At 47.7% G+C, this 17,185-nt stretch overlaps 1 protein-coding gene across 1 annotated transcript; it reads right to left on the bottom strand.

The window, feature by feature from the left end:
* Positions 1–191: 191 nt before the first annotated feature.
* On the bottom strand, positions 192–16,697 carry LOC308572686 (MLX-interacting protein-like). The gene is made up of 17 exons (XM_081168980.1): positions 16,113–16,697; positions 10,662–10,768; positions 10,184–10,266; positions 9,994–10,083; positions 8,947–8,988; positions 8,619–8,772; positions 8,301–8,393; positions 7,051–7,088; positions 6,366–6,810; positions 3,588–3,631; positions 3,336–3,435; positions 3,072–3,148; positions 2,816–2,932; positions 2,530–2,657; positions 2,299–2,422; positions 2,017–2,146; positions 192–1,500 (listed from the first exon to the last, which is right to left on the bottom strand). Exons 1-17 carry the CDS (start codon positions 16,493–16,495, stop codon positions 1,379–1,381), a joined length of 2,277 nt encoding a protein of 758 aa, XP_081025106.1. The 5' UTR covers positions 16,496–16,697; the 3' UTR covers positions 192–1,378.
* Between the last annotated feature and the right edge of the window lie 488 nt (positions 16,698–17,185).

The following is a 17,185-nucleotide window of genomic DNA, read 5'->3' as shown; positions in this document are numbered from 1 at the left end:
GGCTTAGAAAAAGGGGGGGGAGGGGAAAAAACCCGCAGGAACTCGCAAGACATTTTCGTCTTGCGAAGCAAGCCCATAGGAGATTCGTTTTGCGAAGCACCTCCAAAACGGAAAACTCTTTCGTCTAGCGAGTTTTCCGTCTTGCGAGGCATTCGTCTTGCAGGGCACCACTGTACCTGTTAACTGGGGGAGGGTGGGGTGGGGGGATAGAGGTGTGACATTTGGATTCTCTGTTATCAGGTGCCAAAATGTCCAGAGCTACTTCAGATATTACTCAAAACTCTGGAAAGGGTAAAAAGGCCTTTTCCCTAGTTTAGTCAGCTAGGCTCCTGTTCCTGTAGACATTAGCTTTATGACTAACTTGGGAGTTTGGAATGAGGTATTGCCATTTGCCGAAGGTTATGCAATCATACAGTTACAGTAGTGGAGACAGAACAGGTTGCCTATCAGTGGTAAGGTGGTGTCTTCCCCATCACACAACCTCCTTGTGGTCAGATGTCAAGAGTTGTTGTACATTAGCTGGAAGCCTAGAACAAAGTTTGGCAAACATAGTACAGGATGTGTTGTGCATAAATAAACTCCAGATTCCATGCCAAGCTAATATGTAACTTGAGAAAAGAAACATGAGCATAGGGGATGGAGAATGGCAGGCATAGGCTATGCAGTACACTGAAGGTACAATTCTCAGAGCAAAGAGTATCATCACACCATCAAATACTGAGCTGAAGTCAGATTCCACCCCCTGTAAAAATTCAGCAGATCTACAGAAAATACACAGTCCTACAAAAGGTCTCTGAGCTAAAATGAAAGATGGGAGAAATTGATCCTCTACACCCCAGAGGGTTCATGGGTATGGTTGCATAGGTAAAATCTGCCATCAACATATACTGCATATTGGGGGGGGGGCACTTAGCCACAAACACTCAAAGCCACGAATCATACAGAGGAAGTATCGCTCTACGTATTGAGAAGGCTTGCAAGAATCACTTTCACTGCCCTCTGGTGGGAAAACACAGGAAATGGAGGCCACACTAATTCTTATGCGGCTAATCTTTCACCCCAGTTCTGAAAGAGGCTAAAGCCATAGCTGGCATCTATCTGGCAATTAAATCTGCATTCTGGCTCTGTGGCTTGCCTTATCCACCACATCCCCCACTCTACTACCTGAAGTTCTGCAAAAAGAGAGAGAGTATTAAGAGGTGTCCAGCACCAAAATGAATACTCAGAGATTCTCTGCTCCGGCAATCTAAACCCCAATACTGTCTAACATAAGCTTCTTTGTTGCATGGCAAATGAATTCCTGAGATAGAGGTCCCTGCTGCTGGCTTTCCTGGTAGTGTGTGAGGATGTCCATATAGCACTGGACCTGGTCTTCATCCTAGCTGTTGCTCTTGTAGTGTGGAGGGCCAGCTACCGCTTGCAGGGCTTGTTCACGCAACTGGGTTGGCCGAGTCAGTATGGATGTGATCTTGCTTAGCTGCAGGAGGGAGCCAGAGATAGCTGTGGGACAAAAAACCAAAACAGTAACAATGAACTCAATGCAGACACTTTCTCCTAATTCCTAGAAAGAGAATCCTTTCAAGTCCTCTGGAAGTATCAGGAATAGAAGACTTGTGAGAACAGCTGGCATCTCCAGCTAGATTTTTTTCCTAAACACCACAAAGCCAGGTAACTCCTAAGGTCACATCTGGGCCTTGCTTTAAGGCAGTGCCCAATCATCTTGCTTCAGGGCAAGGAAAGGATCATAGTGATGGGCAATTGTGTCTAGTAACTTAGCAAGGCATGAAAAGGGAATCGGGAACGTGGAGTATAATTGGCAAGCCATGGTTCCACTCTCTTAGTTATGTGTGAATGTAAGAGTACTTCAAGCAGGAGTAGGATGGGTGAATGATACACAAGCATGTGCTAGATTTCAGAGCAGAAGGTAGGCAAGGATCATTGAAAGCCATGGGGGGGGGGGGAAGAGATGGGTCAGTGAAGGGAAAGACATTTCTAGATTTCCCTGTTGATCCATACCAGGGCGCAAGATGGGCAGGGTGCAGTGCTGCTCCAACCAGCTCAACACTGAGTCGCAGAATTCCTTGACGTTGCCTGTGCTCACGGTCCTGGTGTAGCTCTCAAAGAGTGGCTTAATCACCATGCTGAACTGCAGGTTGGAAGAGGTTAAGGAGACTATGCAGCCAAGTCTCCCTGCTCCCCTTAAGCACCCAGCAGGCCACTGATGCCATGCCAAATACCTCCCCTTGCTCTTTCACCCTAACCTGTCCCATCCCATCCCACATGCTTGGTGGTGGATACAAGCCAGAAGCGCCAGTCCTGCAGGGTGCGCTTGCGCACATACTCTTCATAGAGTTGAGAAGCCTGATCCGACTGTGGTGGCAGCACAGGAGCTCCCGTAGGTGGAAGCTGGCGCTGAAAGTCACTGCAAGGAAGAGAAAAGCCACAACTTGTTGACAGGAGTTCCCCTCTCACCTTTTAACTTGTATCCCTGATCCAATGAAAACCCCTTAAGCCAGCCCCGCAACTCACTCAATGGCAGTGCTCAGCTCTTTGATTTCCCCACGTAGTCTTTCAACTGTCTCCTGAGCTTGTCGGCGCTCTTGCTGCAGTCTTTCCACATGTGCCACACTTTTCTGCAGGAGCATCGCTTTGCTGAACTGGGGAGGTGAGGGGGTGGAGTAAAGGCGTAAAATGGATTGGGAGGGCAAAGACCACAAGAATGGCTCCAGCAGGTTCACAAAGCAAATTGGGAGAACTGGACAAACAGCAGAGAATATGTGCCCTTCCACCCTCTGATACAGTGGGGGATGCGTACCTTAGTGCTGCTTTGATCAGGTCCTGTCAACACCAGAGTGGCAAGAGTGTTGAAGCCGGAGCTGATGACCCTACGGCGGGCATAGTCAGCCGAGGTAAGTGTTGATCTGCGACTTCCCTGCAAGAGCCAATCAAGCCGTGATTTGAGACACTGCCAGGCGACTACCCCTTTGGCTATAGTCTTTGAGAAAAGATGTCTTCTCCCACAATCCTCAAGCCAACAAGATGGGGTACAGTGGTGTGGGTATCCTTATTACCTTGGCAGTACAGCATTTGTCCACTTCCTGGGGTTTGCAGAGAGTTTTGTCCTCAGCTCTCTCCTTGGTTTTGGCACCTGAAACAATCCCAAAAATACTGGGGTAGGTGAGTTCCTCTTAAGGTGTGTATTCAATTTCTACATATAGACCAATCCAATGAAAGCTTCCTAAAGCAAGTAAACTGTAAATACATACTAAGGCTTCAGTGCTCAACACTTCAAATGGAGAGGCTGAGTGACTCTGCACCCTCCTGAGCGAGCTTACCAGTGTCAGGGGAAGCAGCAGCAGAGGCAAGTGGAGGAGACTTCACTGTTGCCGAGAATGAGTTCAGCATATTTGCAGGGGGCTTTGGGACGCCACACACCTGTGGGAGAGGAAAAGCAGGGTTGAGAGAAAGAGAGAGCAGCCAAACAGAAAGATAGAAAAATACGCCGCCTGTCAACTCCAAGGAGGCAAAAAGCAGAACACAGATAGGAGGCCTCGAAGAAGGAAGGTGGCAGAGGAGAGCATCCTTACCTGCACAGAGTTCATGACTGGAGTGAGGGGCAGTGGGGCAGGACCTAGAGATGAAAGAGATGTTCTTATTTCCCCAGCCTCTATGTATTAACCTCACTCCCTGTAACTACACAGCTTCAGTTTAGCTGCTCACCAGTAGACCAAGTTTTTGAATGTGGCAGAATTTATTTAATGAAAAGGAGTCTGCTGCTTTATGAAATCCCACCTACCACAACTGAAAATACAATTTGGGCCAATGATCTCTACTTAAATGCATGGCACCCTACCCAACAGAGAGGCCAATGAGCATCCTTGCCTCAGGGATCCCTTCCAAAACATACCTAGGCCTGGTTTCCCCATAACCAATAGCGTCTCCTAAAATTCCTACATGTATCACCAGCCAATCTGACACCAATTGTTTGGTACCCACTCTGCCATCAGACACACGAGGATAGGAATTCTGGACCTTTATGTGTGAGTTTTAAATGGGGTAGAGAGGAAAGTTTCATAGTTACAGATTCTCTCTTCATAATGCTTGCACATTAGAAGACTCTACAGTTCTTGACAACTTTCCCCATTCAAAATAGCTACAAGGCACAAGAGCCTTCTTCTGAATTGGGTCAAGAAAATCTGTGCTCACTTGCAGATTTAAGAGAAATTAAAATATAACTTTAAAAAGGTAGTAAATATGCATAGTTATATTAATGACCTGTCATTTCACTTCTACTAATGAGTTGAAGGCTTTCTGTTTAACTATGAAGCATTTGGACGAATGTTGACATTTGTAATTTTGCTTGATTTACCTGGCTCAAACTGCTGGCTTCATCGAAACAAAAAGCTTAACTACACTCCAGAGAAGCAAGAAGGGGATCAAAGGAGGAATCTGGGCATAGAGGACTTTTTCTTTCCCTTTCCAAACAGCAGCTCCCAGACATCTTTACACATACCGTATTTTTCGCCCCATAGGGCGCACCTAGTTTTTTTTTGGGGGGGGGGGAGAATAAAGGGAAAAAAATTATCCCCCCCCCCCAGGCGCGGGGCTGGGGCGGGGGAAGCTCGGACCCCAGAACAGGCAGCTCTCCACAAGCCTTGGAAGACCGGCGCGACTTCCCGCCAGGCTCCCACGGCTTGCGGATATCTGCCTGAAGCCCAAACCAGGTCGGGGAACAGCGGGATGGCGGCGCTCCGCCTCCCCACTGTCCCCCGAGCTTGTGGGGCTGGCGGCGGGAGGAAGCGCGCTTCTCCCCACCGCCAGCCTCCAAACCAGGTCGGGGGACAGCGGGATGATGGTGTTCCGCCGCTGTCCCCCCAGGGGCTGGCGGCAGGGAGAAGCGGTGTTCCACCTCCCCGCTGTCCCCCGAGCTTGTCGCCCCAGGCTTCGAGATGCAGGCTCCTATCCGCAAGCCTTGGGAGCCGACGGGAAATCCCGCAGAGCTCCTAAGGCTTGCGGAGAGCTTCCTGAAGCCTGGAGAGCGAGGGGGGAAAGTGCATCCTATAGGGCGAAAAATACGGTATGTATAGTTACAAGTAAGATTGCCACCTTAAATCTGTCTCCAATACCTGTGGACTAACCATTTTGCTATTCTACAGACTAGTCAGTACATAGTTTTGACACACAATTTCTGCAAGGCTAAACTCTAAATCCACTGAAGGAGATACAGGCACTGTTACGTAATGCCTATCAGCTCAAGTCAGATACAGTGGTACCTTGGTTTTTGAACGTCTCCGTTGACAAACATTTCAGTTTTTGAACGCCGGAAACCCGAAAACAAATGCTTCAGTTGTCAAACACGCCTCAGAAGTCGAACATGTCACTCGGCTCCTGTACTGAGTTTTCCATACTCAGTTCCATACTGAGTTTTCGGTTTTCGAACGTTTCAGAACTCGAATGGTCTTCTGGAATGGATTACATTCGAAAATCGAGGCACCACTGTATATCATTTTTAAATTCTGCAGTAACACAAAAAACTATCTCCCTGGACCACATATTTTATTTTTCCAGTACGGAAAAATGCTTTTGCTTCCAGTGATTCCCAAGTATGAAGCTAAACTCCAGCTTCAGATAATTATATCAAAATAAACACTAATAATGCATGCAGTTGTTTAAATTAGGGATTCCAAAAGTTGATCCTGGTGAGATTTGCTTGAGAAAACCACCACCAAAAAGAAAGGAGAATTCTGCTGTATGACTTAATACTCCAAATGGATCTAGAGAAGCATTGTGGTCTAGGTCAGTGTTTCCCAACCGGTGTTCCGCGGCACACTACTGTGCCGTGAGACACCGGCTGGTGTGCCGTGGGAGGGAGGCGGGCGAGAGGCGGCGGCGAGAGGCGGCGGCGGCGAGGATCCGCGTCGAGCCGGGGCGGCTCCGCGGTGGTCGTGCCGAGCGGCGGGGCAGCGCGCGCAAAAGGGAGGCGCGCGAGACAGCGGAGGAGGAGGAGGCCGGCATGTCCGGGCAGCAGCAGCAACAGCAGCAGCAGCAACTCCCGGCGACGGCTCCTCCTCCGCCCGCTATCGCAGCCGCCGCCGCCTCAGCTGCCGCCGCCGCCTCAGCTGCCCTCGCTCTGCTGCCTCCTCCCACCCCGGCAAGGGGGAGGGAAAAAACGTTCCCTTTTGTGCGTCCCTCCCGGCGTGACGCTGCGCGCTGACGTCACGGGGCGGGGCTTTAATGGTGGTGTGCCGCGAGATTTTTTCCCGGTAAGCAGGTGTGCCGTTGCCCAAAAACGTTTGGGAAACACTGGTCTAGGTCAGCAATGTCTCAATTTCCCCTGCAGAGAGCCTGTCCTTGCAGGGACATACCAGTTGCAAGCAGGCAAGGGAGCGGAGCACCGGGAAGGGCTGGCTGCTGGCTAGAGGAGGGTGCTGGAGCAATCCGTTGCAGGTGTCTGCATTTCCCATCCTTGGGTGGAGGAGCAGAGACTGGCACAGCAAAAGTGTCCCGAAATACAGACGGAGAATTTGTTTCTGATCCTGTGTGCGTGATGACAGAGAAGACCAAAGTGGTTTGAGGCTGCATGCGCAAGATGGGAGAGACAGGCGGCGGGCTGATCCTCAGTGGGGAGGTGGGGAAGAATGGCAGGAAGGTCTGCTGTCCATTCAAAGGTACAGGCGGCTCCACATCCAGTGAGATGGGAATGGGATTGAGAGAGTCTCCAGGCGGTGGGAGATCCTTGGTCCCAGGGGCAATGAGAGGTGTATCTGGGTTGCACTGGTTCAAAGCACTAACATCTGTTACTGCAGGAGCCTAAGAGGGGGGAGAAGAGAGTGCAAATCAAACACAACTCCTGAGTCCAGGCTGGAGATGGCTGCACTGAAAATCATACAAGTGGAAGAACTCCCACTGCTCAGTTTTTTTGCAATGCTGAGAAAAGGCTATTGCCTTTCCAAAATCAAAATCAAGCACAGACCAGTATCTGCAATAAGCTTCAGGGGCTGCAGAAGCCCAAGGAGTTTGTAAGCTATAAGATAAATTTATTATCCTTACCTGGATCGTGGGCTGAGAACGACAGGAAGTGATGAATTCTGTGAAAAGAAAGCAAAGATTTAAAAGGCTGGGAGGAGATAAAGAGCAACTGGTAGAAGATAACTGGCTGGTGTGTCTGAATCAATTAAGCAAGGAATCATCAGGATTTCACCATGCAGGTAGTATGCTGGCTGTTTGGTCGTAATAATAAACGTTAATTCATTCACATCCACCATACAAGCAGACATCAATTAGTGGTTTCGAAAAAAGATAAGACCTAACATCCAGGATATGTCAACTGGTAGAGAAACTCAAGTCAAGAACAGGAGCAATCTGCAGGTGGGGACTGCTGATTTCAGAGTTATGTGACGGAGTGGCAGGAATGAGACTGAAATAGGCTCTATATGTAGATGCTATACTTGCAAGTAGAAATTTTGAGATGACAAACTCGTAAGTTTAAGATTTTTCAAATTAAGAATCCATACAAGATTAATTTGCCTACTTTATTCTTCCTGTGAAAAGGGGATATACAGTGGCTCTGAAGAATTTGTCCTGGCTGATTCAGAAAATGGGATAGGGGACAAACAATATATAAAGCACAGTATGCATGTGATTATATGGAGAATGAGTCTTCTATTAGAGCATTGGATGCCCAAAAGAGGATTTTTATGTGCATGCTCTACTGATTTAAATAATGTCTAGTCTTACCAGGACGTATCATGTTTGCTCAGCAGCATTCTGCTCTGGCCTTGGGTGAACTAGAATTTCATCAATGTCAGGTTGGAAATAGTCTCCTCTCACCAGTGATAGCTTTCAGCCCATGTTTGGTGACCCAGACTCAGATGTTATTTACTCTTGAGGTCACAAGTTAATCTTTCAAAACTGGTGATTAACTTGTGGGCTTAAAATAATAATAATACATGTTTCTATTTGATTTTTGGGCCTTGATGACACGCTTTTCATATTTTGTTCTGTTTTCTCTCTAACAGTGAGTTTAGTAAATATGCAAGCTGCAATTCTGAGGAATCCAAGGGCTCTTTTACAGATAAGCATTGAAGGGAATTGCTGCTGATCAGGAGATCCTAGCAGCATGTACCCAGTGGCATCTATAAGCAAACACATTTCTTTTAAGTGTGTACAGTATGGATACATAATTTAAACACAGTCTGAAGTGGTCTTAAGAAGCCATACAAAGTGCTTCAGAGGATGTCTTTCAGCTTTGAGATGCACCACCTTACCACTAAGTACAGCCATAAAACCTCTGCTGTTACCTTGAATGGGGTCGAAGTCCATAAACTCCTCCCCAAAGATGGGGTGCAGTTGGGTCAGGGTGGGCTGGATCATATCCGCATTTCCCTGGTGAGCTGAAGACACAAAACGAGAAATAATATCACTCGCTTGCTACTTTGTTCCATAGCAATTGTTCTCTGGTTCACAAGCAAGGGACTGGCTCTCACATGGAGATACTTCAAAAGCTCTGTCCACCCTTTAGAGGCATCTGTACCAGCCTCTGGGGACAGTGGAGAAAACTTAAAGGGTTTCTTGGTAGAAAGGGACAGATCCAGAGATAGATGGAATGAGCCTCTCACCAAGGCCACGGAGGTTGGGGCCACCATAAGGGTTGCGGCTAGAAATGAAGGTGTCCAGAAGTGCATCCAGGTCATGCAAGGGGTCGAGGTCCATGGGGCATGCATCTGTTCCATCCGTTTTCAGCTCTGCCCTTGGAACATCATCAGCTACTTCCTGTCCAGAATGGGAGAGAAAGAGCTGTGAACTCCAACTTTAGGCAAACTCAAATGAGGGGCTGGAATACTGAATGGCTGCAGACAACCCCCAACCTTTTTTAATGCCACCCTCTGCCATGGGGAAAGGGGAATCTGGAGGGTGCAGTATAGGAACAAGGCATTAAAATAGCACCTGAGAAGAACCATAGACGGGTTTATCCATCTTCTTTGAAGCCTATAACAAAATGCACAGAATGTTTAGGATTAGGCCACTGAAAGTACTACAATTACAATACTTAGCTAGAGGAAAACCATAGGTAGCTAAATAAAATCCTATCTGGCTTATTGCTGCCCTGGACACATTTGGGAGGAAGGGCTAGGTTATAATGTACTATTATTATTATTACTACTACGGCTACAACAACAATGAACACACGAGGCCTCAGCCAAGCCATTGCAGACCACAATAATCACACAGGGATAGCTGGGTGACCAGTGTGTGTCTTTGTGGAAATGAGAGAGAGGGCAAGAGAATGAGAGCCTTTGGCAGCTGCGGAAATGAGTCTATAGGCCAAGGCACCCATCAGAGTAAGATGGAAACATAGCCTTGCCAGTCTATTTTTTTTAAAGATATTTATTAAAATTTTCAAGATATTACAAAATGAAAAAAGAAAAAAGAAAAATACAAAATAAAAAACAGTTAAAAACAACTCAATCTTTCCATTACTTATTTTTCATTAGCTTGTTTCCCGGACCTCCTCGCGCCTCCCTTTTTTTGTATTCCAGTTCAGTTTGTTAGTTCAGCAAATCCTTCCCATCTTTATTTATCCTAATCTTTAATCTTAAAATATTTTGACATTAAATTTTTACCTATTAGTAATCCATTTTTCATATTCCCTTATAGTATTACAGCTAAAAACCACTTAATTTCTATCCTACATCATTCTAACATTCATTAATTTTACAATATTTCTGTAAATAGTCTTTAAACTTTTTCCATAGCCTTGCCAGTCTAGTACCAATCACCTCATAACCACCAGATGCAGTCTATGGTAGCCTGGCAAGAAGCATCTAGAAAATCCACCTTCTTACAATGGAGTTCCAAGGTGCTTCTGGATTGGCTACCTGATTTCCTTGGTTGACACTAAAAAGGACTGTATGAGCTTGGGTGGAACATGTCATCTAGGGGTGAAGGGGAGCTATATGAAGTACAACACATCTTGCTGGAGAAGACACTTACCTGGGTATAGGAAAACAACCTCCATTTGTGATATTCCCTGATGACAACCCCAACTTGGCGTTTCCAGTACTTTCCTTCCATGATGACAGCCTGCCAAAGAAAGGTGCAGCCAGGGGTCACATACAGAAATGCATAGTTTGTCTTCTTTGTAAGTTCTTAAGTAAGAAAGGCCCAAATAACCTTTGCTCACCTCAGGCTTGCGGTGCACATCTACATCACTGCACTCTAGTGGGGTCACAAAACTGCACACTGGGTTCTGCCGTTTCTCCACATCTGCATCCAGAATGAAATAGCAGAAAAGGGGCTGTAATCTGCAGTATAGCTTCAAGTAGGACCAAACACAGAAAATACTTGCTGGCTGGCAGTCACTCCCATTTCAGCATCCACTAAATAGGGCAGTAGAGCTGATTTAATTGCTTAAATCCATAAGCAATTAATATGTGACTTTTGCTAGCATAAAGCTTTGCAAACTTGCAATACATAATTCTGTGTGAAACAATCTCCTTGGTTGAGGAAGTCATGGAAAACATGTGCAGGGATGGAGGAAGAACCCATTTTTTGTGGATTTATACTCAGAATTTGGTGGTTCCCACCTAATCTGCCTTTTATATGGTTGGGGTGTTTTTTGTTGTTGTTGTTTTTTAAATACCTTCTTCCAGGCTACTTACACTGCAGATACCAGGCCCTCCAGATGGCATTATTGAGTCGAATCTTGTCACGCTGTAGCAGTTTCAGCCCTTTGAAGGTTTTCCATTTGGGAGAGACAAGTTTCTCACTACAAATGAGAAAGCCAAAAAAACCACCTCTTGTAATACCAAGTATATCTGGCTTTCAAGGGGAAACAGGGCCAGGCCACAACCCAAAGAAGAAGGCGGCAGCTCAAAACACACTGAACAGGAACATCTCTTTAATAAGCTTGACTATTCTATAGCCACAGTTTATTACTAATCTGTGCCAATAAAACTAAATTCTGCACTCAAAACTATAAACTGTAAACTACTCAGATGTCTACAAAAGTTCACCTTTTGTACAGATTGACCCAATATGCCTGCTTTATTCTAAACCTCTCACTGGATGTTGATTCCTCCTCAACTTTTTAGAGCAAACTGTGGGAGAAGGAGAAAAATGAACAGGTTAGAAGTAGCATATGCTGATAAGTGTAGAACATAATTATAGACCATATATTGGGATAAGAAGCTGTGTTGATTACAGAAGCTCTGCCCACAGAACTACATGGCTCTCTATGTATACTGCCTTCCTGTTTTTCTGATGAAGCTCCTCAACAAAGGACAAAATCTTGCTTTTAAAAAGTATGCTATAGATACCAGCCTTGGGGTGGAATTCCATGTGACAATTATGACAGAAGAAAAAATAGCCCTGGCTTTAGGTGGCAGATCTGGAAGTACCCCCCACTCCCAGCCTTACTATAAGGGGTCTTCCCCATTCATTATTGTTGCAGAACCCCATCTACGAAGAGTCAGTGAGTGCTGGACAACTATTTCCTGGAGAGAACCTATGGTAATTCAATTATTCTGAAGAAATGCAGCATAATTTAAAACACATCCAGCTATTAATAACCAATTTGTTAGTGAGTGTATCTCTCTACAACAGAGAAATACAGTATTGACTTGAGTAATCCAAATGATTAAAAACATCTTGGAAGGTTAATTCAGTGGTTTATTTCTTCCACTGTTAAAGTAAAACTGTGCCTCACCTGTATGTTCTTACGAAGGAGAAGAAATTATAATGAGCCAGCATCTCCTTAGGAATACAGGCAGACACTGGCAGCTTGCATTCCACTCACACACTCTGTTTAATCAGTAGCAACAAACACTCATATTCTGCCCTTCAGAAGTTCACGTGAAGGTGCACAAACTCCACATGAAAATCCTCACACTAAGCGTATTGGACCACATTCTCAGGCCACCCTATTGCACTCTGCCCCATTACATTTCAAAACTGGCAGCTGTTTCACTGAACAGTTGTGTAAAAGAAAACAAGATACTGTTCAGAACCCATGCCCCTTTGCTGTTCTGCCACAACAGCTTCTTTTGCACCTGCTTGAGACAGAATGAATAATGAATAATCCCAGGCAGATAGATCAGTTACAGTTCTAATGCATAGCTGTGCAAAGATTCAATATATGATTCTCTGTTACTATTGAGCAAAATATAATGTCTATTTCACTGGGTGGGGGCAGAGGCTTGCACTGCCACTGAAACCAGTGGGCTCAGGTATATGGTAAACTGAGCTTTTGACAATGTTAATGTCAAAAAGGACTCTGGTTGAGGGGATTTCTTCAGGCATTCAAACTCCTCATACTACCTTTGTCCTTTTGCTAAGTCCAAGATGACATCTCATAATGTTGTGGGAGATTAACTAAAAAATACCTAAAGGAGTCAACGTTTGAAATGTCATAATGTGGGAAGTCAAATAACAGACCCAAAAATCCCAGTTCTGAGGATCTATTCCAGTTCACTAGGTTGCTGAAAATTCCGGAACACTTTTTTTCTTGATTTAAAGCTGCTTCATAGATATATATTTACAAGGAGATGATCTCAATGTAGGAAAAATGCATTCAGTGTTACATAAAAAATGGCAGAAGCAGTAATTTTGCAGCAAATATATTGGTTGGGAAGCTAGTCTGCAACATACAGCTGTAGCATCCGCTGAATGTGCAACTCAGGTAAGAATATAACTTTTATATGAAAGGACTACAGCTATTTAATTCAAAACTCTATATGTTAATATCAGGGCCAGACATTCCTGGGAATGGGATACTGGTTAAAACAAATGCTGTCTGTTCCAGTGTGGTACTTTTTATTTTAATTATTTTTAGAACTAGGAGAAATCCCAAAGGTCAAGATCAGTGCAGGATAGGCTGTTTGGCACCAAGAACCAGAAAAGAGAGTTGTTGTTTTACCATCACATGTCCAAAATGGTCTATGCAATCATGTCAAGTGTTACTTTAAAAAAGAAACACTAGAATTTCTAAACTTTTAAGAGGCACACAGCCAGCAATCAAGTGTTCTGGGTGCCATATGCAGCAAGCAGACTGCAAGTTTTTGATCCCTAATCTAGTTCAAGTTATGCCCTGAAGCACAGTAATGTAAAACATTCCAGAGAGTTGCCCACCCAGCCTTTCTTTGAAAGTTTCCAAGGAAGCAAATTTCATTACCTCCCTAAGCAGCTTGTTTCATTGCTCAAGTTTCTCTCCTACTTTACAGAAATGGGGGGGGGGGGGAACGACGACAGCCAACCAATTCAAAAAATTCAGGGCATGTATTAATTTTCAGCATACTACAGCACAGGTAACAATAATTAAAACTAGACTGTGGTGCAAAACAAGCCAATTAGTTCCTTAACATAAATCATTAAAATTCTGCACAAGAGTTCACATTAAAATTCTATTAGGAAGCTAAAGGGAGCACAGGAAGAAATACATGTCCTGTGAAAACTTCCTGTTTATATAACTTGCCAAGTTTTTATGCTTTAGCAACACTACTATCAGAAAGGGGACAAAACAGACCTTTACCACAGTGGATATACTTTATGATATTTAATCCCACATAACCCAGACAGCTTTTTGACATTATGTCTCTAGCATCTGGCAGGGACAACTTGGGTCACGGTCCATTTCTCACTTTAATACTCATGCTAACTATCTATCTGCTACACTCTGTCAAATAGAAATTTCTATTATTTAAGACTTTCTCTCCTTTCCACACATTAAAGGAGTCTGACCTGAGAGCTGATTAAAGATTAAAGGACTTGACTGCTTAATGAAAAAGTCAACTAGGGTATGAGATACACTGAAAATGGGGTAGATAAAAACCAAAGTAATATGTATGTGTCAGAAGCACTGTCTAAGCAGCAAGATGTGCTTTTCTAACATGATTTTCTGGGAAGACTAAAGTTAGTGTCAATTCCCCTCCTCTATGCCAGTGTTTCCCAACCGGTGTTCCGCGGCACACTAGTGTGCCGTGAGATGTTGCCTGGTGTGCCGCGAGATGTTGCCTGGAGGGAGGCGGGCGAGGGCGTTTGCTTCCCGGAGGACTTGTGGGAAGCCGCCCCTTCCCTGGGCGACGCGCCGCCTCGCGACTCCGGAGTCAGTCCCGAGGGCTCTCGGAGGGACTCGCGAGCGACGGCGCGGCGGCTCCGGGGCGCGCTCAGCCGGGCCGCCGTGTGCCCCCGCTGCAGCTGCCCGGCGTGGAGCGCGACGGGGAGCCGGCCGGGCTTGGAGGCGCCCAGGTAGGGCCGAGCCGGGCGGGGGCGGGGAGGTCTCGGTCTGCTGCGGGCGCAGGAGGGCGAGCGGGAGAGGGGGAGCCGTCGGGTCTCCTGGAAGGAAGCGAGGCGGCCTGGAGGGAGGCGGGCGAGGGCATTTGCTTCCCGGAGGACTTGTGGGAAGCCGCCCCTTCCCTGGGCGACGCGCCGCCTCGCGACTCCGGAGTCAGTCCCGAGGGCTCTCGGAGGGACTCGCGAGCGACGGCGCGACGGCTCCGGGGCGCGCTCAGCCAGGCCGCCGCGCGCTCCCGCTGCAGCTGCCCGGCGTGGAGCGCGACGCGGAGCCGGCCGGGCTTGGAGGCGCCCAGGTAGGGCCGAGCCGGGCGGGGAGGTCTCGGTCTGCTGCGGGCGCAGGAGGGCGAGCGGGAGAGGGGGAGCCGTCGGGTCTCCTGGAAGGAAGCGAGGCGGCGGCTGAGGGGGATGCAGCCCCGTCCCCAGCAACAGGCGCTCCTCGAAGTGAGGCCACAAGTCGGGGCTCGGACAGGGCCTGGAAGCAGCGGCTCCGGCTCTTGGGAGCGGAGAAGGGGACTTCGAAAGCGGCCTGGAGGAGAAAAGCCCCGATGCAGCGAGAGCGGGGAGCGTGCTGCCTTGTCCAGGCCTCCTCGCTTTGTGCCGTCCGCTGCCGTGAGCAGGACACGGGGGCTCCTCGTTCGCATGCTTTCCCGGGTGATCGGTGAGGGTTAGGGTTAGGGTCCCTCAGTCCCTCGCTTTGCTGCCTCCTCCCCCCCCACCCCCAAAGCTTGGAGGTTCCCCGGCAAGGGGGAGGGGAAAAAATTGAAAACTTTCACTTTCGTGCGTCCCTCCCGGCGTGACGCTGCGCGCTGATGTCTCGGGGCTGTAATGGTGGTGTGCCGCGAGATTTTTTTCATCAAACAAGTGTGCCTTTGCCCAAAAAAGGTTGGGAAACACTGCTCTATGCTGTGCTTATACGAACATATTCCCATATGCCACTAGAGACGCTATTGGGTACCTTGCAAATACAGTAAAATAAGTAGCAGTGCAATCCTCTGCACCTTTTCTCAGAAGTAACTCCTACGGTGTTCAATGAGACTTATTCATTGATTTTAATCCCTTGTGTGTAGAACTGCAACCAGTGAGTGAGTAAAGAAAGAAAGAATACTGTGCCAGAAAGCAAGTGGCAGTAGAATGCTGGAGAACCAGGCCCAACTCTATGTCATATCTAGCCCCCCTGCTTTCTTTTTTAACTACAAAACCGGATTTGTTGGTTTCAACAGATGTATGCGTTTCTGACTCTAAAATGTCAGTTTCATTCCTTGACTACTCTGTTCTCACACGTGATGCCTGAGAACCTCCCTACCATAAGTGAAAGTTCTTAAAGTGGAAGGAAAGGTTGCAGGGGAGCACTTCTTAACTGGCAGCTGCAAATCTAGATTTATACACTCATTTAGATTTTAACTTGGCATGGCAGACACGACAAAGGCAAGCTGCGCCTTTGAAATGCCTTCTTGGGTGAAAATGCCCTTTATGTTTGTAGTTACAAGGAATCCGAGGCTTTTACTTAACGATGCCAAGTTACCTGCCGATGGATTCTCTTATGAGTATCGTTTATCTGCATGCATACTAGTATATCTTGCGTATGAATGGCAGGCTAATTGGTCGTGCTGCAGTTCCCACAGCAGGCACTCTGTAACCCCAAGGCATAGTCTGGTTCCCTGAATGCATCCCGAGAGGCAAGGGCCGGAGGCAAGAAAGGAAGCCACCGCGCGGGCCCTTCTCTATCCCTTCTTACTGTGTCTCTCCACATTTCCCCCCAGACACACACTTCCCGCTGTGCCCCGTTCGCTCGGGGGCTGCCCTGCCCGCCCCGCCCTTACCTGTAGGCGAGCGTCATGCACTCGAAGAGCTTCGTGAGCGAAGGGTCGATGCTGAGGGCTCCGCTGCTTCGAGGCCCGTAGCGGTAGCACAGGCACGCGGCCTCGTCCACCGTGTCGAAGTCGTAAGCGGCGGCGGCGGAGGTCAGCTGGGCCCCGTCACCAGCCTTCCCGCCCGCGGCCTTCCGCGCGGAGCCGGCCCTTCTCGCTCGCTCCGCCGCGCTCGGCGGGGCGCCTTGGCCTGGCTGGCTCAGAGCCGCCTCGGGGTCCGGGTCCGGGTCGGCGTGGGGCTCCGACACCATGAAGTGGCCGCTGTGGATGATCTGCGGACGCGACATCCTCCCAGGCGGAGGTCTCGCTGCCTCCCTCGCCGTCTCCCGGGGCATCTTTAGCACGCGAGAGGCAACGCCGCCGCCGCCATGGCAACGAGGGGCCGCCGCCGGCGCAAACCCCAGCCGGGAAAGAGTCGCGACAGGTGCCAAAATGCCGCCGTCGCAGCGGAGGAACAAAAGAGAACGCGGATTCTACCTCTTCCCAGCAGCTGCCCTGCCGTAGGCTCCCATAGCAACAAGGAAAGAGCGTTTTGCGCATGTGTCCTAGTCCCCACCTCCTTGCCGTGGCCGCAGGGCATGATGGTTATGGTAGTTTTGTTTCAACATCCACCTAGCGGCGAGAACGAGACAGTTACTCGCTAGGTAGCATAGACTTCACTAGTAGAGTGACATACAGGGAGCTACTTCCGGTATTTTAGACTTGCTTTAACATTTAACAGTGCAACTCTTCTGCCTACAAGTAAGTAAACGTAGGACTTCTGTGCGCAACTTTTCTGGAGTGCAGCTGATAGGGGCACATACCAAATAACATGCCACTGATACTGAAACCCGAGACATGTTTTATCTGGTGGACTTTGGCCTGGAAATTTAAGGCAGCCTAAGCCCTGCTTCCACCCTTCATTCAGTGACTCTACATTGCAAGGCTGCTGAAAGCCGTGCTCCTCTGTGATATTGGACTGTACTAGCAGTGGCAGGGCACTCATTTCCACGCGAAGTAAGGCCTGACATCAGCTGCTGTCTCTC

This window comes from Podarcis bocagei, assembly GCF_964188305.1.
Source record: "Podarcis bocagei genome assembly, chromosome: 1".
In the NCBI taxonomy this organism is placed as follows: Eukaryota; Metazoa; Chordata; class Lepidosauria; order Squamata; family Lacertidae; genus Podarcis; species Podarcis bocagei.
The sequence above is the reverse complement of the archived record's forward strand: the minus strand, read 5'-3'. Positions and strand labels throughout refer to the sequence as shown.